Source organism: Cydia strobilella, chromosome 21, assembly GCF_947568885.1.
Source record: "Cydia strobilella chromosome 21, ilCydStro3.1, whole genome shotgun sequence".
Lineage (NCBI taxonomy): Eukaryota > Metazoa > Arthropoda > Insecta > Lepidoptera > Tortricidae > Cydia > Cydia strobilella.
The window spans coordinates 3392386-3417814 of NC_086061.1; the positions used below are offsets into that span (position 1 = coordinate 3392386).

A 25429-nucleotide genomic window follows, 5' to 3' on the forward strand; every position below is an offset into this window, starting at 1 on the left:
TAAGACAAGTGTTATGGAACTTATGGACATATTTAGAACCAAAAAGTATAATAGTATATGTATAGTAATTTAGAACCATATCACTTTAAAAACCAAAATTTCACTTCACCAGCCTCTGCTCTGTTGGATGCTCTGGAAGGGATGTTCATTTGTGGATACTCGGACGGTAGGTAGGTAGGTGTAGGGACATTAGACAAGTCTGCAACAATTTGCACACGCAGTGCGTGTTATTTATACTTGTTTATACGTTATAATGTCATAGAAGTCTGGCGTTTAAAATAACGCACTGCGTGTGCCATCAAAATCGTTGCAGATTTCTTGGTTAAACTATGTAGGTTGAAAAATTAAAACAATTTTTATTAGACAAAGTTTATTTATAACCGATGTTGGTTATTTATTACATTATTGGACATTGTTTTCGTTCTTTAATGTACAAACAGATATTATTAATTTCAAAGCGTATTAAAATTACCAATAGCAAAATAAATCACATATAAAATAAAAGTATACCATTAAACTTTATATCGATATTATTAGTAAGAAGCGCGTTAAAGTAATGAAATAAATGACTAAGTCACCCCATAAGACATATAGTTCATAGTCACCCCTCCTATCCTCATTTAAAATAAAGATTAATCTAAACTGCAAGCGTTAATGACAGCTGGTAACGTTACAATACACGTCAATGGCACTTATTATCAACATTAATATTGTGTGTAAAATATAAATTGAAGGCAATATTATTATAGCACCATATTGTTAAGATAGTTTCTAAATATTTTAATATTTTTTTTGTCTATGATTTCGACAGTATTATTTGATAGACGCGACAGAAGACACATTGGCAACATTGTCAAATTCAAATTTATACAATCCATTTTTCGCCATATAAATGTCCTCTAGGTACTATTACATCGTTGCATTATGAACTGACTGAGTGCCTAGCCAAGGTGACAATCGCTTGCGCTACGACAACGAAACGCTTTGTCTCTCTACCAGTCTTCCGTTTTAGTGCGACAGTGACAGTTGTGTTTCGTTCTCTACGGAAGCGATTGGCATGTTGGCTACGCATCCTGATACTATTAATTTTTATTATTAAAGCGTTAGCGGACTCTAGTAGTCTCCGGTTTCTTTTTATTCGACAGCTTAAACCATCCAGCTTTCTTCTCGTCCTTCGGCATAGAGATCGACCTCGAAACCTTATCTCTATTCAACACTTCACTAGACTGACTCCTTTGCCCATCCCTACGCTCTTTCCTCTCCGGTTTCCTATGAAGAGTAGTGCTGGAGCTGGTTAATCTATTATTGATCGGTCGTCGCGTCAGCGTTGATTGGCTGTACGATTTATTTTTCTGTAGCGTCGCTGGTCGGTCGCTAGTTTTTTTTGGTCGCTGCGCGTAGTGTAAGTCGTGGTGGTCGGGAGGATGGCGGGGGGTCCAGGGGGCGAAGAGAGAGAAGCTCTTGGTGGTGCTGCGGACCTGCAGGTTGGAGGAGTTGACTGAGGATACGTCGTCGCGGGAACGGTTGCGGGTCACGCGGCCGGGGTCGGGGATGTCGCCCACTGAGAAAGAAAAACAATTTCGATTAAATTTTGTAACGAATAATTGGACTAATGTATGTGTTGATATACACGGTGGCTAAAAAAATAAGTGCATTCCCGTTGCTAGGGAGGTTGTGGGATTATACTAAGCGACTTTTACTATGGACCAACCACGAATTCGCGAAAATTTTTTGGCTGTTTCATACAATTTGGCTGGTCCATTTTCTATGGGAGGGTAATTTTTTTTTCGCGATTTCGTGGTTGGCCCCTAAGAATGGGAGTCCTAAACTGGTGGTGGGTTATACACATTAAGTCTTTCGCTTCTTTCGTGTAGACAACACACACTCACACTCTTACAGGCAGGATACATTTAGGTAATCAGTACTTGAGACTCAAATAAGAAAAACGTGATGTACCAGGTTCGTTACCTCTGATATGTGGACATAAAAAGGTCACCTATGTGGAGGTGACATTTTTTTGAAATGCGTTTGACCCTGTTGTACAACTATACATACCCGTGGTAGCGTGCAAGTAGACTACGCTGCGCTGTGATTGGTGGCTCGAGTCGCCCTCTGTGCTGCTCTCGCCCGAGTGCGCCGGCGTGCGGCGACGATACCTGCGCAAGAGACAAACAAATTATATTAGAGTGATCAAATCGTACGGAAAATCCGTTGGATGATGATTGATATCCAGATAATTCCTTACGAACTGGATTTGGATTGCAGGCTATTTTTTTAATACAAGACTATAATATAAGACTGAATATAAGCGGGCTTTTTTCAAATAAGTAAGCACCCCATTTCAAGTAAGCGAGTTTTTCGTGTCTGTACCTCGCAACACATTCCTACCACACATCCTTCCCTTGTTTTGTACGTACAAAAAATCTTGCTCCGCTCAATTGTTTCCACTAGAGCTGCGCTGAGCGAGTATAGGTAAATGAAGTGTTTCTATTGGTTGACAAACACATCCCTCGCTACGCATTCTCGCACCTCTGGTAGAAACGCAGCCAAAAGCACACGTCATAGTTCACTGTAGTTAAACTTGACAATAACCGCACTGTGCTGATAAGCAGAATTATTTAATTAGCGAAACAACCGATAAATAATCAGTTATATTAGATAATTGACTCACTTGTAATCCCTATTGAGGTCCTGCTTGCTACTCCTCAGCTCCGAGGAGCTGCCTCGCTCCCTCCTCCCATTCCTCAGCGTCTTCGAACTGCTATGACTCCTCGACCTGTCATACGGACTTATCGGCGGCTTCAACCCCCGCTGACTGTCCTCAGACTGAATCTCAGATATATTGTGAAGATTCCTCTTGTAGTACTTCTTATCGCTCTTATCTAAGTTAGATAAAGAGTAACTTTTATTCAACTCAGCATGGTCAACTTCGTCAAGGCCTGAGGTTGAGTTAGAGACGGTTTTCCGTAAGGTTCCATGGGGTTTGACGTTGCTGTGTTTGGCGTCGGATTCCACGTCGGTGTCGCCGAAGAAGCGTAGGTTTTTAGCTGGAGAGTTGAGCTTGGGTTTGTAGCTTCGCTCTTCTGGCGTGATCTCTTTCTCCGTCTGCAAATCGTAAAGGTTTAACTGTTACATAAAAATTTTATACAAGACCCTTGGATGAGGATTATGTGACATGGAAATAGAGAAGACAAAATATTCCAAATTAGTGACGCTGGTTTTGGAAATAACTGCACTGGGCTAGTTGGGTTATGCACGAAGTCAATGGTGGGGAAAGTAAGTAAGTGCATTTAAATGCATTTTATTTGCAATGAATGTCAACTTTCTTGGACGCAAAGTCCAGTAGCTAAAATGTTATACACACAGCTAATAACCTAATCCTAAAAACAGCATGTGCCCTGTCTTCGTTATGACATGAAACAGGGTATCTATACAGACTGATGAAGGTATGTAACTAGATTTTTGTAGATGTATCTACCTATAAATAACCCAAATAATCGTTGAATAGCACTGACGCTGAGCAATAACGTGATTTCTTAGATTTCTGGTTAGTATAGTACCAGTCTCATTCTGGTCAGTTCGTCTTGATAAATTAGGTATAGGCTGTATGTGTAGAGATCTGACAGTTATAGCGAATGAAGAAATACCTTGACGTTCTTCTTCTTCCTGGAGAGGCGGTCGAGCGACTTGAACCAGCCCTGCGTGCGCGGCGGTGACGGCGTGGGGCTCGGCGTGGCCAGGCGACGCCGCTCGCGGTAGCGCTGCGCCTGAGCAAATCATTGTAAAAACTGTTAAAACGTCTCTTTCTAATAGAGACAGAGATTATCATACTTCCTTTGTCTTACGACCGCCTACATGTATTCAGAGAGATGTTAGATGATCTACAGATATGAAGAAAAAGAAAGACTAAAAAGCGCCATCAAATTTTTTTAGCGTTTCCCCGACATTTTCCTATGACTAAAGCTCGGGGTCTCGGGCGCTCGGTAAACTTCTAAAAATTTGCCTACACCTACGTTTGTTTGTATTGTAAGTAAGTATGTAACTTAATTAGGTTTGACCCATCTACCTTTAGGTTGCTGTAATATCCACCCGTCTTAATCCTTAATATTTATGTTTGCTTTTTGATACCGACACCAATTTGCAAAAGAACATGACACTGTTTAGCAACCGGCCGCTTTTAAACGTAACCTCAATATTTTGGAGCCTATCAGTTTACAGCTGTTGGGATACTCATATTTCGTTACTGCTCTAGCGTACTAAATGCTAATAGCTGTAAAGGCCTATTTTAATTTTAAAATACAAAGGCAAAAAAGAAAATAAGTAGATAAAATTTCCCTATTTATGATTCAAGTGTAAAAAGTAAACCAATAGGGCTTCGTTATATTTTACATTGACACGAGTTGAGAATTGCCTTTGAGAGGCATTTAAATGAGAAGAATAAGTAAGGAATTAAATACGTATTCAAAATATTAATAGTACATGACTATAGAGGCAGGGAAACGAAGCCAGCCAAGGAAATATAGACGGCCAAGTAGATATAGACGGCCGAGCGTAGCGTGACCGGATAGGGATACGCAGCCGGCAACCCCGTTTCTCGCCGAGATTTGTATAGTGCTTTTCTTAAACTTGCAATGAAATAATAATAAAAATATGATGATGATGATGATTGTTTCATGTCCTAAAGTGATAGGTTATTCAGTGAGTGGGGTATTAAAAGGGAACAAAAATTTGATTATTTTTGCGCTACGACGCACGGTTTAGAAGATAAACATTTCTTATAATTTTTTCACCAGGAAGAAGGTTGCTTCACAGGCCTAGGTGTGTAAGGGTGTATTAAATTCCTTTACATATCATCTTCAGTCATCGCACCGGATATGTAATATTTCCGGATGAAGTATGTAAGTCAAGTCAATATTTCATCGCAAGTTTGAGAAAAGGTATTTTCACTGTCAGCGCTTTGTTCCTTTAAGTATAGTTTACGTCACGCACACGCAGTTAGAAGTCGTTTAAAAAAAAGAGAACCTCCTCCTTCCAAATTATGAAGTAAATTTAAAAACCATAAGGTTTCGCTAATAACGCTTTACGTGTGCTATGGGCATCTTGGGCATTTTTTATGTTATTGAGCTGTCGGTTACGGTCAGTGCCCGTGCAAATAATTATAAATCATATTGGAGATGGTTGGCGACGCGCGGAAGCTACGAACTTACGAACCGCATTGTATCGATTATTGTACATGGATCGATAGAAATCTACGTTTTGTTACGAGTCTTATCTTAGTATTTTACGGGTGTACACAGAAAACTACGTAAGTGTTGTTTTCGAAAATACAATAGCCGAATTTTTTATTAGCTATATTCGCCCTATGAGGATTTGTCAGTGTCAGGTTATCTTTCGGGGTGCATGTGCATGAAAAAAAACTTGAAATATGAGTAGTTGACGAGTTCCGTTTTGACCGTTCTGGTCATTAGTTGTTTCACTTCATCAAATGTCACTTTTTTGAGAGTTTCCTCATGGATTCCATCATCTTAAACCGGAAATATTTTCCATAATGTCAATAGGATTTATAAAGTTCCAGAGAGGAAAATGGGCATTACCTTTATTTGTATAAGCGGGCGATCTTAAATCGTCAGAAACAAAAGGCTCCAACGAAAGTGGAGAGCGAAACCCTCCAAATATAAATGGCGGCAAACAATACAAGTTTTTGCCGTGACGTTACCTCGCTCGCCACCACGTACGGTGTACAATTACAGATGAAAAATAAAAAGATAATAAACAACTCATCGGATGACGTGCAAAAAGTATTTTTGGCAACTTAAGGTTATGGCCGAAGTACAGCGGGTAAAATGAGAAAACAAAATCGAATTTCTGTCGGTCTAAGTGGAAGATCCAGTAGGTAGATACCTATTAGGATTTAGGACTATTAGACAGGACATTTACCATTCATTGCAAGGTTTTGCCCCTTTGGAAATTTGTAATCAGTATTTTGATTTTTGATAGGCCTACTGTGGAGCTCGTACACCAGTTTAATAGTATCTACTTGTGTCTTGACAGGCGCGTCATCCCATCTCGCACGCGATTAGAGTATCAAAGTCTTGTGTTAAAGCCGCTAGGGGTAAGGCGTGTCCTTATACAAGGTAGATTTTTAATGGATATCAGCTCTAGCAGCCGCAGAATAAATGGATAACTTACACAATAACACGACAGTGCGTCTACTGTTGCGCAGGTACCTATTCATTATCAGTCTGAGCCGTTAGACTGCAAAATAACTGGTTCAAAGTTAGCCAAGTTCACTAACTAAAGTGGTCCCGAACCCCCATGACACCACCATAAAAAAAAAAAAAAAACTGAATCAACAATATCCCATATATAATCAATATAATCATCGAACCTCACATAATTTCACGTGAATCGATTGAGTAATGCGACCTGTAGAGGAGAACAGCCGGATATAAGGAAGCCCAGGCTGAAATGGAGACCTTTAGTTTCGCTCTGTCAAGCAGAATTCTTGGCTTGTGGTAGCCTAGTTATTCAACCGAGCGACTTTTAACCGGAGGTCGTACCAATAAGCGTCTCCGAACTTATTTATTAGTGAAGGATATAATTGAAACAGAAAGAGATGGAAACCAAAAAACCAAGGATCAAGTGACGCAGAGAGTGAATGTCGTCTCGTATTAGGCTGTCAAGGAAAAGCCTAAGGAATAAATACATGGAGACTCTTTCACCGACAAGAGTGCAGCTTTTAAGTTTGTGATGATGGGCATTCTGGCGAAAGAGACCGTTGAAGTCAAACATAGACTGCTTCGAACGAGACTCTAACTCACTGCCCTAGAACTCCGGCTTGCCTCTCTCACAGCTGAAAACTGAAAGCTCAATTTCCCTAAAAACGAGAATTGGAAACTTGCCTATAGGATTTATAAAATTCTAGAAAAGCAGCAATACAAGTCCTGCTGTCCAAACAAGTCTCGTCAAAAATGGTCGTTCTGAAGGTGATCGAAATGCCCAAGTAATCTTGCCAAACTATTTTGCACTTTAATATATGGTTATAAGAGTGTTGAAGTATGTGGATTGAACGCAAGGCCAACGACCATATGGCGACTGACCTTATGTGGATTTGTGTCGCCAGACTTTGCCTGTCCTTTATAATTTCTTTATTTGTATCATTCCCATTAAAGTCTGATTCTAAAAACAGCGATAATTTGTAATACGGACTGTCAATCTCCATACAAAGAGACGTAGATGGCGCCGCGTATCAACGAGGTCTCAGAACCATAATTACGTTAAAGACAATTGGAAATCCAATAAATATCTTGGCTCAGCGGTGTCTGTATAACTATGTAAGGTTACATGGGTTAAGAGGAATAGTGGGACAAGTCAAACACTTGAAGGGAATGCTCATACTGTTTCTCGCACCCTAGTACGTTTCTCATGAAATAATAGTTATTTGTTATACAAGGGTGCAAAGTTGTATTTTACCCGCGAGTGTGGAATTGATACACGAGCAAGCGAAATGATTCTATAGTTGAACCACGAGCGTAGCGAGTGGTTCTAAAATAGAATCCTGAGCGTAGCGAGTGTTTCAACACACGAGAAGTAAAATACATTTGCACCCGTGTGTAACACAAAACATTTCCCCTCACTATAGCGAGGAAAGTGCAACATACACAGGCGTTAGATCATCTTCGTCACTGGAATCGCTATTTTTTTAACGATAATACGATATTATAACAGAAAACTCTGGAAGTTGTGCATTTTTACGTGTCGGAGCCGGTGAGAAAAATTTTGTTGACAATGTTGACATTTCTGACAATGCGTTTTGAAATTGCATCGACTCAACTTGTGCGTTCAGAATTACATTCAACATCATTTAAAAAACAAATGTTTCTTATGGAATTTAAGGTTTATGACTTAAAATCATTAAATAAAGCCAAATTTGGTATTTTTTATTAAATTCTCAAACCATTTATTTAATGATAATTAATATCGAACGAACCATTATTATGAGCGTTTTACGTTTTGTTATCTGTCAAAAGCTACTTAAACCACAGAACTAGGATGACATAAGCATAAATTTTAGGACTGTGACTTAAACACGCTCCATCCAAGGTCAAATTACTTTCCCCACTAGTGGATAAAATGCGTTTTTCCCCGCTTGTTTTAAAGGATAAAAGACGGCTTTCCGAGCTAGTGAGGGGAAAAACTATGAACGGGTCACCCGTTGACCACGAACGCTGTAAAGGGTTCGAAAGGTCGGGATGTATTAAAAATTCAATATACGCGATATAATCCGATTTCATAGTTTTATTTCATGAGTAAATATCGCGGTAACCGAAGACAATATTAGTACTTATCTCTTATCCCAAAATAACCCTACTTAAGTACTTATAAAAAACTTGGAAAGTGAAGAATGTCTCTTAAATGTGTACAGTTTTCGCCAGTTATTTAGGTATCCATTTTTACCCCAATTCCTACCTATGATAAAATTTGTCGGGTTAATCGGGCCCACGTTGTATGCTCTAGTTTGCTGTCTTGTCCCTGATCTTGGCATAACAGTAAACCCTACACATGTCAAACTGTCAATTAGGTAAAGGCTGCTAATTGCCGCAGCATGTGCTAAGTATATGTGGTATTTTACATGGCTCTTGTAACTATCGTTGATGGTAGTACATTTGTTGTTGTTTTTCTTTGGTGTAGGAGGCAAACGAGCAGGCGAATCGCCTGATGGTAAGCATTTATCGTAGCCCATGGACCCACAACGCCAGAGGAGCCACATATTTTGACTATGGTGTAGAGTTTGTAAAGTTAGGGCATGTACATAGATTTAGGGCGTGTAGAAGAAGTAAGAGATTTGATAACATTTTACATGAGAATGTTTTTTGGTAGGCTAGATACAGAGTGGCTAAAAAATAAGTGCATTCCCATTGTCAGGGAGGTTTTGGGATTATACTGAACAACTTTTACTATGGGACCAACCACGAAATCGCGAAAAAAATTTTACCCTCCCATGAAAATGGACCAGCCAAAATGTATGAAACAGCTCAAACAGCCAAATATTTTTCGAAATTTCGGGGTTGGTCCCATATTAAAAGTTGCTCAGTATAATCCCAAAACCTCCCTGGCAACTAGAATGCACTTATTTTTTAGCCACCGTGTATACAAGTTGTTTTTTGTATGATTATATATAGGTACCTACACTTCACCTGATATCTCATATTCATAAAGGTACGTACTCGTACATATGATCATTCCATCGGCCATTCTTAATGAATCATGTTAATGTACTTACTATCGTACCAATTCTAAAATTCGAAAAAAGAACCGGCGCATAGACAAACGTCGACATCTCATTAGCTGAAATGCATGAAATATTTAAAATGGCCAACTTTTTTTCGAAATTGGACCAACATTAAAAGTTAAGAGAGCACAGATCATGGGAAATCTTTAAAAAAAAATTGAATACTTAAAAGCGTTGCAAAAATTCACGACACACCTCTGACGTCATAAACCCCACTTTGTCTCAGGTAAAAAAATCAAATCCTTAACTTGGCACGACTTGTTTACATATCCAGTAATGCAAGTGATAACCGAAGTCCAAATTGAATAGTGAATAGAGTCGCGAAGGCTGGGGTGAACGACCCGATGACGTCACCGGCACTTGTTTAGGCTGCGCATGATTGGCGCAGCGCCGTTCTAACTGCGCGACAAGACGCAGGCTCTCCAAAATCTAGAGTTTACTTAAGTTGGACTGGTTTGTCACGTTTGCTTGTGCGTCGCTAGATGCGAACTTGTTACATAGTAACAAAGACTGCAAAGGTTTTAAGTGCCTTATGTACTTCATTTCCTAAATAAAGCGTTCGCTACTAATGTAACCCACACAGGGTTTCGCGTAAACAAATAGCTAGCTTAAATCTAAAATATGCCTTTGAGGCATTGTACCAAGGATGCTGGCGGCATTTCCTCGTCGTAAAGTTTGAGTCTATTAACTTGTGTTATGTACTACATTTGTATTCCTTCTGTGCAATAAAAACATTTATCTTATCTTATCTTTTATTTGTGTATGTTTGTAGTGTGACTAAAAAAGGTACGAGTCCTATTTTAAAAAGTCCATCGTCGATTTCGAAGGTTTATCTAGAGCAAATTTGAAGCACAAAATTGTCATTGGTTTTACGCATCTAACTCAATCAATGTATCTCTGATCTAGAGTAATGAAACAGAACTGACTATCTGATCATGATCATGCATCAGAAATGGTTGCTGGTTCACACATAGGTACTAAGTTCTTACATAAATATGCATATAGGCAGATGTATGCTTTACAGTCCGGCTCTAAGTTCAATAAACCAAATATTCGACACAAAAAGTCACATTTGAATCATGCTCATTCTTCGTAATTATTCGGCTAAATTCGGTCTTAATTTTCCATGTGTAAAGTTCACTTTACAACCAATAGAATTGAAAGTACACTTTGAATAATGACATTTTTATTACCTACATTCTTTATGGGTTTTGTAAATTATTGCATGCGTTATAATTGGGAATATTCATACTCTGGCAATAAGCCAAAAAGGTTAAATATCCTTTTTCGTTTACTCTTTCTTTCTTTTTTGGTTGACGAACTCTAACGACACCTTTTTCGTTAAAATTCATGAAGCCTTTCGTTGCTTGACGTTTCTAACAACCTGAACCTGAACTCAACCGAGTAGCGTTGTTTTATCACAGAGCTCCAATAACCACTTTCGGTCTACAAGAAGAACTCAGCTCGTTTTTACGAGACTGCGCTTACCAAACTTCTGAGTCGAGTCCTTTGTTGAGTCTTTTTTAAGAGCATCTCTAAAGGGCTCGAGCCTCCTAATAAAGACTCCGTGAACATTTTTATAGGTTTTTCCTAAATAGCAGTAAAGAAATTAGGAGTTATTGTATGATTTGTGTACGTAACCACAAATTATACATAAATACAATGCATTTCAAATTTGTTTGTAAATAAAATCGAGAGTTCTCGAAAGACTCGGGTCTCTATCAAGTAAAAACAACTCGAGCTTAGACATAATTATAAGTGAAAAACTGAGTTGAGTCTTGAAGCAGAGGACTCAAAGGACTCGAGTCCTACCCAACACTACTTAATATTGATTTATCGTCAGTTTTACTATTCACTGCGACAAGGTACGAAGTGGTATGGAAATCAAATTTCTTGATTCTACATAACTACTAATTAACAGGACAAACCTTCGCGCTTTGAACACGTATTAAATCACATTTATAATCGGGTCTATCGCGAATTTATTTTGTTACCTTTATTTACCGATGTTTCGACACAGGTTTCACTAGTCGTGGTCGCAACAAAATAAATTCGCGATACATCCGATTATAAATGTGATATGAGGACAAGTTAAATAACAGTAAAAAAAAAATACATTTGTAAAAAATACCCATGAATAGATACCTACATTCCAGGCCATAATTGTAAAAAAAAGATACCTACTTGTTTCATTGAGGTTGATAAAAACAATAGAAAATCTGCCGCATCACCAGCCAATCGCTCAATCACAAAGCATCTTTCAGTGATTGCAATCAAGAGGCAATAATGCGTGTCACGCACGCCTGTGGTAGCCATGATCGATGCGTTGATCGAATCTTAATCTGGACACTCGGCTGCGCATAATTTGGTCTTCAAAACCCCGTTATCAATGTTGCAATTCAATGAAAATTAGGGTAGGCTAAAGTCTTTACCGTAGGGAACATTACCTTCACTGTTGGTGCCCAACTTCGCACAAGGGAAATATGAAAATATAAGTTTCACAATAAAAACAGCTGCGTCAAAATAGCTTAAGGTCCTCGTCCAGCCACCGCATTTATCATTTATATTTCGAGCGCTTGGTACCAATTTATACTTAAAGTAGTTTATCAATTTCTATTACGGTACCTAGCTCAGCTGGTTTGTTATCCCAGTAGGTTGCGGAATTAATGGTACACAATTGTATAGATAGCAAGAAATCCCCATACATATGTTAACCTTCATGAGTAATTCCTCTCCCTCCCTTCCCTTCCCTCTCTTCCCTTAAAATATCCTGTGGACAATTTTTCCTAAGACACATAGAGTTAGACCAAGAAGAGTCGGCAGAGATTTTGACAGCACACGCAGTGCCAGTGTTATTTATACGTCATAATTTCATAGAAGTTTGACGTTTAAAATAACACCTGCACTGCGTGTGCTGTCGAAATCTCTGCAGACTCTTCTTGGTTTATCTCTAGCTGGTAACCCTCTCGTACTTATAATTAGAAATTAAACGAACTTACCTGTAATCATGATTAAAGGCACGCTGATAGCGCGTACTACAAGTAATAATACATAATTGAAGAAGTTTGTGCAGCGTCATATAATGTAAGATGATCTGAAATAAATGTCATATACGAAGGAAAAAATGACCAAAGCCATTTGACATTTATTTCAGTTTATAGTTTAAATAGTAGTGTGTCTACTTGAAAAACCACAAATTAAAATATTTTCATAGAAAATAAATTAAAATATTTAAAAATAATTAAAATATTTTCATAGAAAATAATTTAATTTGTTCTTAGAATGTAAGATGATATTATGAATAATTTGTTACCTAATAAAAAAAAACAGTGCTAACTGTACATGCGCGTAAGCAAATGATGGACGACGCTCGCGCTCCGCCTGAACTTTGCTGACACATGTATGTGGATGTAATGTATGCTATCTATTGTTTGTATGCGAGCTACGATCGACATACCTTGAGCCGCCTTTTGCTAATATTCACATATCATAAATAATACATATCAATCAATCTGTGACGGATCTGTTCAGATGAATTTCAAATGATAAGTTGTGGTTCTGACGGGATCTTTAGAGTAAAAGTACTCAAAAAAGGATGTTTGGATAGTAAACTTTCCAGGCTAGAGTTTGCATATTTATATCTACCTACATACAATCTCTATACGTTTTGGCTTTAAGTATATGTACCTACATATACTACACTGTTTGTTTTGATTTTAATATTTGTTTCTTTTTGGTATGATGGATGTGTAATTTTTAATTGAATAAACAGTTCTTTATGACAGAGTTGGACCAAACTAATTCTGCGCAAACTTTGAAATGACAAAGTATCATCATGAACGTCATATTTCTATGAATATTCGACTATTATTGTACTTCCACTTGTTACGTAAAAGTTGGTACAGAGATAGACTGTGATATTTTTTTGGCAAATTCGACATTTAGGAGAAATAACATGTACCTACTTACTTCTAGGTTTTCGAGCATGGTAAAACGAAGATACTTGAGGTCCTATCGATGTAATAAATGAAGTAAGATAAAGTTATAAAGTTTTTTGCTGCAGATTTGTAGGTATTTATTAACCGACTTCAATTTCATAGAAGGAGGAGGTTCTGTATTCGGTTGTGGCTATTTTTTTTTATTTTTTTTTATGTATGTTCATTTAGTATTTAAATTTGGAAGCTTAGATTAATCGACATTAACGCTAACATTTATTTAAGCTCACAAAGGTAGCGATTATGTGAATCGGCGTGAATTCTCCTGAAACTGTTAGCGATAATTTGTATTCCTTTGTTTTATGTGAGTACTCACGAATTATCACTTCTGGATATTTAAAGTACCGTCACGCTCCGCGATGCCATTTAGGGTCCTAACTGAATTGGTTGATCAATACTTACTCTATGTAATGTCCACTTTAGCTAGAGCCCCAAATGGCATAACAATCACGGAGCGTGACTGTACCTACCAGTAGTGTGGTAAACATAACATGAATCCATAAATCAGAAACAAATCTAAAACTCGAATCAAGAATTCAGCTATTACTCTACAATCTCTACATATGGTTCCATTACTAACATTGAAAGAAAATTCTCAGCCCAAACCATTGAAGGTTGTAGAGCTCCAATGAGAAAGGGTTTTTGAAATTCCTAAGTGTAAGGCCTGAATGGACGCTCAAAGAGGAGCGTTCGGCGGGGCGTACAGCGTGGCGTCGGGCTCACAAGTGATGGGAGCAGCGTGCACGCTCTATATGTTTGCATTTGTTTAACATACACGCTGCACGCACAACTCGAGCGTCCACACAGGCCTTACACTTAGGGGGTAGAAAAGGGATTCAATGTTCTTGGAATACACTTCACGTGTTTTACGCGGAAAAGGTCACGGACAAAAGCACGTCACATATACTTCAGTCTGCCGTTGTTACAAGGAGACATGTAGGTGAATGTATCAGTAAATTAGCGATGTTTTCGCGACATTGCCTAACCGTGACACGTTACGTAACAGTGTGCAAGTATTTCTACACACTTTGGTATTCAAATCTCTCATCCTCAATAGATCTTGAGATGTACACGAGTGTAGAATATGCTTATTTGTTAGGCATTTATGTTGTTAATAAAGTAAACATGTTGCTGACAAGTGACTGAAATGGCCCAACAGTGAGGTCATGTCACTAAATTCGATGATGCAGCAATTGTTGTTGATGTTTGGTTGAATTTAAGTATGCTATACTTACTTATATTTACAGACGTAAGGAAAACATTTTTCTCGTGGATATTTACTAGGCCCAAGCTATCCAATACCTATCTCAATATGTATATCAAGTCAATTCATCATCTTCCTCGCGTTGTCCCGGCCTTTTGGCACGGTCACGACTCACGGAATCAAAGATCCGTTTGGCAAAATAGTCCAAAAAATAGGCGTTTTTCTTAAGAAAGCGACTACTATCTGACTATTCCATTATGAATTTAAGCCCTCTACAGGCTAAAGTAAAGTGTATTCAAAATTCCCGTCCCCACTCATTTCCATTCCCATTTACACTGTACCAATAAGTTATGTTTTGGCAATGCAGACGTCAGAATAACCAAAAAAGTTAGAGAAGATTGAAGAATATAGATCGGATGCTATATACCATATGTTGAAAATTGTAAATCAATAGTATAATGTTGTTGTTATTCGAAGTTTGTGCAGCTCATATAGTTTGAATCGAACTTCACTTACAGGTAAGTTCGTTTAATTCCTAAGTATGCATAACACATGAATGTTAGACCTTGACAGGAGTTTACCGATTAGTTACATCAACATAATGTCATAATCACACCCACCGGGCTTACGAGTGTCATTCCAAACGTTTAGAGAATCGATTTGGAGGCTTAAACTACCAGTATGATGGGCTATCTGAGCCGTATGTAATTGTAAGAAATCTTTTAAAATAAATGAGAAGTTTGATGGGTCGCTTTTTTGAAGGGCAATCGAAAATAAGGACTTTAGACTGTGTAACTACAGCGTGAACTGCGCGTCTTGAAAACTATCCGAATGATTGTTCTCTAGAAAAAACTCGAATCTCGACTAAAGCCTCATTATAAGTCTAAAGGAACTTTAAGCTTTGGCTTACTAACTACTTCTCTGGATAAAGCCAGTCGAGTTTTAAATCTGAAACCTCTTAGAACTATAGAGTAATTAGCCAATACTATATTTAGTAACCACAATACTAACTGGTTATTTTCTGGGTGACTGTCTGTTATGGCTCTTTTACCCTTGCCTAAGATTTGTCAGATCATTTTCCCTAATGCATATTTTCCTTGTTGCTAATTTTCTTTTCGCATATTTTCCCGAACGCGATTATTCTATTATATTTTTCCTCGGTAGCCTACTTTCCGTCGTGTTGCTCCCGTTATCTAATCTAAACATACATACATGGTCCTCAAAGTCACCTTATACTGGTTATCTCCAACTCTAGTGCGCAACGCTACAAATGGTAACTCTGCCAGCTTTGTGTCAGTTAGGTAAACTAGGTGGCAGTAGGCGGGTGTGGGTGACCCATTGACGTTAGCTTTTTATGTGTATTGCTAATTGCGAAAACCTTATCCTTGTACCATCAAGTTGCCAATGCATAGTGATTTAGATTTCCTAAGATTATCTTTGACGATGAATTCATGTTCAAGTAGGTTTAACTTAAGGTTTAAGGAAAAACATTTATATTTTAATTTATTGTTACTAGGGAATATAACCAGTGGGTCAGCCTGGAAATTGCTGTTATATTAAGTTAAGGTAGGTGGTACTTAAGGTATAAATGTTACATTCGAATGGCAACTGCAGCAGTGTTGGGACGATCTCGCTGTCAACACTTTTGACGTATCGCATTGATGCCGCATTCCAAAGAGATTGAAAGTGACATTACATTGCCTACGTCAATTATGGAGCAGTAATCCAGCAACAACGCTACTGCAGTCGCCCTCTGAAGGTAACCTTAAGAGGTCAAATACCTCGTTGAGTAGATTAGTGTGTAAGAGCAAAGGCACCTGGTCCAAGCGTGAGTGAAAGTAAACGGCTGGAATGGTATGCCGCCGCGGGCCCTAGAACTGGCATATTGACATCGCCTACATAGCAGCAGCAATGTTCATAGAACTCTATACCCCGGCTTAATTTTTAAACAGTTTAAGTTTTCTTGTGCTCTTGAAGAAAAGGAGGTATAGGTATTCCCATTAGTCCCCGCCCCACGTGGCCGCTGCCATACATGAGGCGCCATTATGAAATAGGAATGATCCATATGAATCATCTGTACCCGGTAAAAGGAAAGCCGTGTTAGTCCAGCAGTTTGACTTAGAATCAGCATCATCAGAATGTGTGTGTGTGTGTGTGTGTGTGTGTGTGTGTGTGTGTGTGTGTGTGTGTGTGTGTGTGTGTGTGTGTGTGTGTGTGTGTGTGTGTGAGTGAATGTGGTGTGTGATATGCATAAATTGAGACAAATGCTCGCTTACGGTCGGGGAACACAAATAATAGACCAGCCTAACAAACATTTTTCACATCCGCAATCTCTACATCTACTTATAGGTAATTGCTGACTATCGATGCGATATAACTTACATTGTCTAGATGCGTAGGTATGTACTATGTACCTTACTTACTGCATTAGCTTGGAAAGTCATGTCAAACACGAATTGTTCATAAAGAGAGTTCAGTAGGTACACCCTACAGTCCAAACAGCATGACGGATTTTGATATAAGTATGAAAGTGTTTGAAATTTTATCGGACAAAAAGTATTTCACTAGAATAGGTATTTAAGAGCGCTACAGCCAAAGGCACTACATATTCATAATCCCTACTATCCCTGCTATATACTTACTACATCCCTAATTAATATTATAAATGCGAAAGTAACTCTGTCTGTCTGTGTCTGTTACCTCTTCACGCTTAAACAGCTGAATCGATGAAAATGAATTCTGGTATGGTGATAGTTTGAGGCCCGGCCCCGGAAAAGACATAAAGTAATGATAGTTTTTATCAAACATCATCATCATTCCACGTAAAGAAATTGACATTTGACTTATAGCCGAAACAGTCAAACTTTACTGATATTTTATTGGAAATTGTCAAGCGCGGTTTGCGTATGGTTCCCATACAATATAATATAGGTTTTGATTTAGGCCAGCTGTTTCTCTCGAACGGTATTAGGAGCAGCGTTAGTGCGAATATTTGTTGCAACACCCAACCAAAAGAGTCAGTGCAGTGCCCTAGTGCGTTACCATTGATAACAAAATATATAATAATTCATAATATCATCGATTTTATGATATATGTAATAGATATTTAGATAGAATACCTACTCTTTATTGGCACAACTCAGTAAAAGCCTTAAAAAGTCTATTTAAGATAGAGGCAGATAACAAAACAGAAAAGGTGGTATTTTCGCTAAAGAGCGATCTCTTCCGGACAACCAAACAACCAAAGCATTCAAATAAAAAGGAGTGGATTAAGTGAGAGTGTTGCAAAAAGAATATTTATTGATTTGTCTTTAAATTTTTTTGTCTTGAAGAAACAAGAAGAAGAAACAAAGAAGGACAGAATACTGCCACTTCGTTCGTTCGTTAGTCTATTTGCCTCTCTATCGCTCGAATATGCAAGAGCGATAGAAATGCAAGCTGATAATGAAATTTATATTTTCAATGTAAGCGGCAGGCCCTCAAATCTATGATAATCGCAAGATTTTCCTCATTCATCTGCACCCTTACTAACTGTCATGAACTAGAAAATCGCAAGGACTAAAACACTGACTGTATGATAAGCGGGCAGTTTACATGTTATATCAGTCAAAAACCTCATCTAATCATTACTTCCGGGAAAATGTAATCGTGGGCAAATATTACTTGAGATTGCTTATTTAAGAAAAACAAACAGGACAATGTCAGATATGATGATATCAATGGTTTATAGGTATTTACTTTTTTCAGACATTACTGCCTGCAGGAAAAGATCTCTGGAAGTGAACAAATTCCTCTGACATGCCCATGCAATAAGGCGCCTCAATTTAACGATTTTATACCATTCGACTGCTAAACCTCAAAATAATCAACCAGTCTTTGACAACTACAACAACAACTATCTATAAAAGAAACAATATTCAAATAATCCTGACAATGTCTTGATATAAGTTCGACAATCGAGTTATATCGTTTTAAAGCGAGTCATTCATTCAGTCATTTTGGGTTCGAGTATCATTGGTAGCCCAACATCCTTTCAACATAGGTCGCAGAGAGAGCGTTCATTCGGAAAATGCTACGGTTCTTCGCTGACTGATGGTGCTTTATACGTTCATGGACAATTGAAGTCTTCTATCTTCTATGACACACCGAAAAAAACATCGTTGAATTACAGCAAAATACAGACATCAAAGTAAGACGACTTCCCTTTATGAGAAATGTGATAAAATGTTAGGTAAATATTCTGCGAAAAAGACAAAGTTGTTTGATATCAAATGCAATGAAGCTGATAATACTGACACATGTAAAAGTCAACCAAAACAACCGCGTGAACCTCCTCAGTCGCCGTGACGTGGCAAAGTGTCTTTCGAGAAAACAAATGCCTGGAATCATCGTCCACTGTTAGTTGAGTACCTATTAGTACACCTTATATTAATATCATAAGGTCCAACGTCGAGCAAGACTGAGTGCGGCTGTTAAAAGTTGTTTGTTGTTGTTGTTTGAACGTATGAAATTTGGTATTCAGATACTAATCAGCACACAAATCATCCATTTACAAAATAGTCAATTTCCCGAAGTGATTTGCGTTTTTATTCTTATTGTGAAGGAGATTTCGTGTTTTTCCTTATATATCTACAATGCATCCTTTAATACCATTTAACTATACTTAATTTAATAATTAATAGTAAACCCTCGGCTGCCCTCGGTTTCCAAGTTCAAAACTTTGTACAAAATTAAGTCAATAAATAAATAAAATGCATTAATCTTTTAACTGTTAAGGAATGGAATCGGCGCCCGTTGTCTGTATTTCCCGGTAAGCTTAATTTAGATTCCTTTAAACAACACTTAAGTCAGTATATATTCAGGTCTGTAGTTACTTTTCATCAAGTAAGTCTAAAGTCGAGCGCTGTTCAGTTTTATCACATATTTAATGCAAAATCACTCACCAAAGCCGGGGAATCAGGAGGTGGCGCAGTCCTGGACTTGGTTCGCCTGCGGTCGTCATCCGAAGGTCGTAGCTCGCTCTCTCTGTCTGAGGAGTTATGCCGCCTCGCTTCTCTGCGCTCCTGGTATTTCCTTTCTTCTTTCATTGTTCTTTCGTATCTACTGCAAAAAGAGGGATGGTAATAAGAGCAAGAGCAGTAAACAATTAATACAGAAGATGCTCCGTTTTACTGGTTATGTTGGTGGTAGCTACAAAAATGCCCTCTTTTAAGCCCACCTGTTGTGATGGACGGGCAACTACGGAACCCTACACTGCTCTGGCCGGTTTCTATTTCTAATGCAATTAGGTATAGATAGATATAATGTAGTAGTAGATGAGTTACCTCCTCTCCAGTTCAGTTTCCTTGTATTTCCGCTCAGGTTCGCTGTCTCGTTGCTCCGAAGGTCGGTACCGGTCCAGGTTCTCACGGGAACCTCTATATCTTCCGTCCTTTTCATATCTCCTGTCATCTATGTCGTTCCTCCTCTCTTCCTTGGGTACGTAGTCCTTCTTCCTGACTTCGATGTCACTCGGTTCAGGATCTGTATATCTGGAAGGAATATATAACGGAAGTTTTAGGTATATCAGGAGGAAATTAAATGATTATTGCGTCAGTAGATTTGTCTTAATTTTCACAGTATCACTAAAATATGATAATAGAAATGAAATAATATGGCAACAATCTGAAGCCATAGTGTGAAAAAGCCAGTTAAAAAATTACCTTTTGTAGTCAGAGTCATCTCCTGCAAGATGTTCCGGGCTCTTGAGTACCCTGGTGCGTGGCTTCGGCTGGACCTCTTTCTCCTTCTTGCTCTTCTTGGAAGAGTCGCGAGAGAACAGCTGTTTCATCTAAAAGAAAGTAAATACTTAATGCTGAATATTTTTTCAATCATTGCTAAAATTATAAGCATCATAAACATTTTGGCAGAAGACTAGTGGATCATCTAATATAAAATATAAATACTATATTACCTTCTCCAGTCCAGATAGTTTCTTCGTAACTTTAGGCGGTTTCGCACTGATTTTATCTGCACGACTTGTACTTTTTTCGTACCTTTCGCCCCGGGGTTCAAAATGTGATCCATCATCAGCACTCCTCTCTCTGGGTACATAGCCGTCTTTCCGATAACCATCAGGCCTATAGTCTTCAAAGCGAGCCATATATTCACCGTTGGCATATATCTGTTCACTGGGATAGTTGTCTTCTGTATGCTGTCGTTCGCTAGCTAATAACAAAGATGTGTTACGAACATCATCTATACTGCCATGCTTTCTAGATCTATGTATTTCTCCACAAGAATCTTTACGGAAATCGTTCTCGATTCCAGAATCAACTAGTCGATTGTCAACTTCATATCGCCGCGGAGTTTCTTCGCGGTAGTAATCCCGGCTGTCCCCAGAATCGTGACGACGTATACTGTAGTCTTCCTTGTAGTATTTATCTTTGTTTTTCATTCGACGAAGAGAGTTGTGATAGGACTCTGCATGCTTAGCGTCGTTACGAATGTTCGCATATTCTTCTTCCCTTTCTTGAGCAATTTCCGGATTAGAAGCGTAATGCCCCTTTCTTTTACCGAAGCCCTCGTCTTTCCTATACTTATGACCACTCTGAAGAACGTCATGACTAGAAGTCAAATGTTTTTTTATCCTATATTTCTGCTCTTTATACTCGTCGGGAGTAAGCACTGGTTTTACAACGTTAATTTCTAAACTTGGAGGTTCATACTCTGGTTCTGGCGGGAACCCGTTCCTTTTCTCTGCATTTTTATTCAAGGGCTCTAATTTATCAATAAGTTCACGTCTGTCTAACTCATTTTTAGAAACTTTATGGAAAGTTCTAGATTCCGTGTTATATTTTAGTTTATGATTATCGGAATCATACTTATTGTAATCTTCAGTTATGCTACTCTCAGTAAAGCCGTCTCGTTCTACGGTATGACGGTAATACTTCGCCGTTTCATTAACATATTTCTCAGTAGCAAGTCTTCGCTTTTCGGCTTCATAGATTGGATCAGTTTCGACTAGATACTTTGTTATCGGCTCTCCTGTATTGATTCTATCGCGATCATACCTTCGAGCATTCAATCTTGACTCCAACAACTGCCGTCTGTGACTTAATTCATTAAAATCTAAATCAACTTTATCTTCACTCTCAAATGGTTTCCTTTTAGTATCCATACCGTCAGCCTGTCCTCTAGAAGATTCAATAAAATCTCGTGATTTGTCCTCTTTTACAGGATATTCGTTGGCATAAGTTGGTTCAATCTCGTCAAAACTTGTCAGTTTGTATTCTCTAAATCTTGGCCTTATCGGCGAATCAATTATTTTATAAGTTTCAGAGTTTTTGTGCGTTGTATTATTATTTTTATATTCTGACTCATACAAACGGTTGTTGGAATATTTGTACCTCTCCTCATACCCGAGCCCTTCATCCTCATCAGAGTGTTGAGCATATCTGTCTCTGGGAGGAGTAAAGGTTTTGTGGACCGTCTGTTTGGTAACATTATTCGACTTCGTGTCTCCGAGATCTCTTACTACATGAGCATATACAACCCCTCTGCCCGTCATTTTATTTACAGGCGAAGGTACTCGATCTGGACTAGTATTTCTGGCAAATAAATTTGGATCAGGACTCACACTAGGCTTAGTGTATGAAAATGGTTGATTAACGTTAGTTCCGTTAGGCGGAGATATTAAATGTGTTTTTGAAGGAGGAGAGTGTTGGTCCTCCTTAAGGAGCTTTATCATATGATCAACAGTATTTCCTCTAGTCAACGGAGGCTTATCCGGAGGCTGTTGACTACTGTGTATCATATCTTTACCAGCATAAACGTTTTCTTCGATCTTTCTTATGCTGTCCTTGATTCTATCTTTGATTTCAACAGGGTTTATATCTTTAGCTTTTATAGAATCAATTTCATCAACTAAGAGTGTCTTCTTAATTTCTGTCTTTCGTTTAGGTGTTTCTTTTATAGGTGGTGATTTTTCTTTGTCATCATCAGAAGATTTACCTTTTTTAGTTCTGGCTGGCGGTTTAGGCTCTTTTTTCTCAGGCGTTTTATATCTCGGAGGTTTTTCTATTGGGTTAACCTTAGAGCTTTCACTAGGGCTTAGTTCTTCCGATTTGGTACTATCCTTTTGGGATAGTTTTTGTTTTTGGAACACTTCAAGCGGCGGAGTTTTCTTAAAGTAATCTTCTCTAGGTGAACTTTCAATGATTGGTGAAAGTTGACTCTTCTTGTTTCTTAGTGATTTCAAAAACTCTTCTGACTCGCTACCAGATCTTTTACGGATAGGTTTGGGTTGTGTGTTCAAGTTAGTGTCTTTCGATTTAAGATCCGATACATCACTTTTACTTCTTTTCACTGTAACAGCAGGTTTAGCAGTTACTACAACAGAAACGTCAGGAGGTTTATTTCGCTGTTCTTTAGCTCGTCTAAACAGCGTGGAAATTGAAGTTCGTTCTTTCTTCCTTTTGGAACCTACATCGCTGATAGATCGTTCTAAAGGTGACTTAGTTCTGTCGCTGTTGTCGTCGCTGTTTCTCCTGCTGGTTCTGTCCTCTTTCTTCCGCCTGTGTGGGAGTGAGAAGAACTTCTCTGGATTGTCGGAGATGCAGGTGACGCTGTCGGCCTGTGCGCGGACTCTGTTCGCCTCGTCGATGAGTTCTTGCTCCGAAAGGTGGGTGAAGGGTTCCTTGCGCACGGTTGGCGGTGGCTCCTTAGAGGGTCCCCGCTCGCGCGGTTTGCCTGTAAAAGAGCTGATATTGTAACTTCAGTATCAAGACTGCTGAACTGGACGTATATCATATTCACTCAACGATCTCTTGAACTCAAGTCTCAAAGTCACTCTCCTCTCGCTAATAAATTAACTATTTATTAGCGAGAGGACATAAATACATTAGTTATTCCCATCTTTATGTGTTTATTATTATTACAAGTAAGTACATATAATAAAACACGAGGTGATGTGTTCGGGTTATTCCGAATGTCAAAAACCGTCGGTTAATTCCGAAAAGGGACTCTTATTATGACGGAGATTTTCGGAATTATCCGATGCTTTGTTAGTTCAAATATAAGACATGCGGTTAATTAATATCGGACAAAGATTAACTATATTTACCTGCCTAATGTTATTTATAGACTCATGCAATGAGGTAACTTTGAATCTCCGTAGCACAAAAACTAGAGAATTTCATTTACTAAATGACGCGTTGTAAAATAGGTAATTAATTAGGTTCCGCTGGAGATTAAGTTTAACAAAAAGTCTGTTAAAAACGTGTTGTAAACACAATCTATCTCGTTTTATTGGAAGCTAAACAAGTTTTACTGTCAAAATGGATCGAGCAATTATCAAATCACCGATGTGTAATTATAATATTCTGAAAGCTTCAATCAAAGATTAAAGTAAATTAAGCTTCAATGATGTAATGACATTTGAACTAAAGTTCAATTTCATGTTGATTTTTGACAGCTTGTGACATCACAATTCTTGTGACATTGCCGCCGTATCGTTTGACGTTTAATTAGTTGGTGACAGAGAAATAAGAAAGCATAGAGTCATCCCATATTCGACCATAAAAGGTTTCCACGGCATGAAATGTCACTAAAAAAGTCAAATTTACCTAATGTCACACGCGGACAGGTGGTATTTTATCCGTGAGTGTAAGTAGGTTTATGTGTGTGCGTGAGCTTGTGTGTCCTCACGAAAATGATAAAGACCCCGTCCCGGCTAGTCAACCAATTAAACTTGTCGAGAGTTCCAGAGATCTTATCAAATCGACTAAAAGCAGGGGACTAAACCCATAAAACGATAAAGGCTTTGCAGAAATCGTCAAAAAGTTGCCGTGAGCGCATCTAGACACGCGGTAGCGTATCAAGCCAAGTTCAAAAGAAGAGCTGACGACGCAGCGGCCGTGTGTTATTTATATTATACGAACCATTTGGAGCCACTTTTGACCCCTACGTAACTTAAAATCTAATAAATATAAACGTATAAAATTTGGTTCATATTAAGACCCTTATAGCTAACTAGAACCCCAAACTTCATCAATATAGATCAACCGGTTATTAAGATACACACATCTAAAAATCGGGATTTTTCTCACTGAGACTTAGGTACTGACTGACACCTAACATCAAAAACCTAACCCACTTCCAGATGACCTAGCAAGTTGAAATTTGGCATCCAGCTGAGTAATTGTGTGATTACGAAATTAAGATGAAGAAACAGTAATTTTTTTATGATTTGTAATATTTTCCAAAAAACTGTTTTTATTTACATACGAAGCGCCTATCGAATTTGTAATAGCAAATATTAATTTTAGTTTCGAAATCAACTCTGATGAATACCAATAATTTCTGTACAAAAAGTAATGATATCCCATCAAAGACATAAATGTGAAATGAGAGCCAAGTTCAATATGAAGAATATGCGTCGTTTTTGACTTCGCCGGCAAAAAAATTGAGATCTACTTATTTGGGTGCCAAGTTCTAGTTCGCTTAGGATGTAATTAAAGTTTAGGATTTGTTTTGGCTAGTTTATATATCAACTAATTTAATTTTAGAAAAGTAACATATAGCGTGTACGTAAAAAAACTGGTATGTGGGTAACGGCTCAGGCAAAGGTGACGTAATCTGTAAACACCAGAGCATTCGCAAATACTAAGTCAACGACAACGTGGAAATGTTGTGTAGGAAATTTGATTTTGCAATAATATAGATTAGGTTCAGAATAAAATGGCGTAATTGTTAAATAGGTATATACCACAGGTAAAAGTTTGTGTCGTATTTAATTTTTGGGATTTTCCTATTCAAATTACGATTATTTTAACTAATATGTATGTAAACATGTTACCTAGGTACGCCAAGCCAAGAGCAATGAAAAGAAATAGGAAATCCCTATTGTTGGGTAAATCGTCGGAGTTCGCAACAAGGGAAAATGGACAACCATATTTA

At 38.2% G+C, this 25429-nt stretch overlaps 1 protein-coding gene across 4 annotated transcripts in view; it reads right to left on the bottom strand.

Annotated features, from left to right (window-relative positions):
* Positions 1-353: 353 nt before the first annotated feature.
* The window catches only part of LOC134750998 (zinc finger CCCH domain-containing protein 13), a 251843-nt gene continuing 226767 nt past the window's right edge, over positions 354-25429 (bottom strand). For 3 of the 4 annotated variants that reach the window (XM_063686306.1, XM_063686304.1, XM_063686305.1), the window contains 8 exons: positions 20445-23221; positions 20194-20321; positions 19816-20022; positions 19435-19594; positions 3648-3767; positions 2672-3105; positions 2056-2156; positions 354-1561 (listed from right to left, as the gene is read on the bottom strand). In XM_063686306.1, the coding sequence (XP_063542376.1) occupies positions 1104-1561; positions 2056-2156; positions 2672-3105; positions 3648-3767; positions 19435-19594; positions 19816-20022; positions 20194-20321; positions 20445-23221 (4385 nt within the window). In that variant the 3' untranslated portion in view covers positions 354-1103. The remainder of the gene's footprint in view (positions 1562-2055; positions 2157-2671; positions 3106-3647; positions 3768-19434; positions 19595-19815; positions 20023-20193; positions 20322-20444; positions 23222-25429) is intronic. The other variant, XM_063686308.1, reaches the window with a different exon arrangement.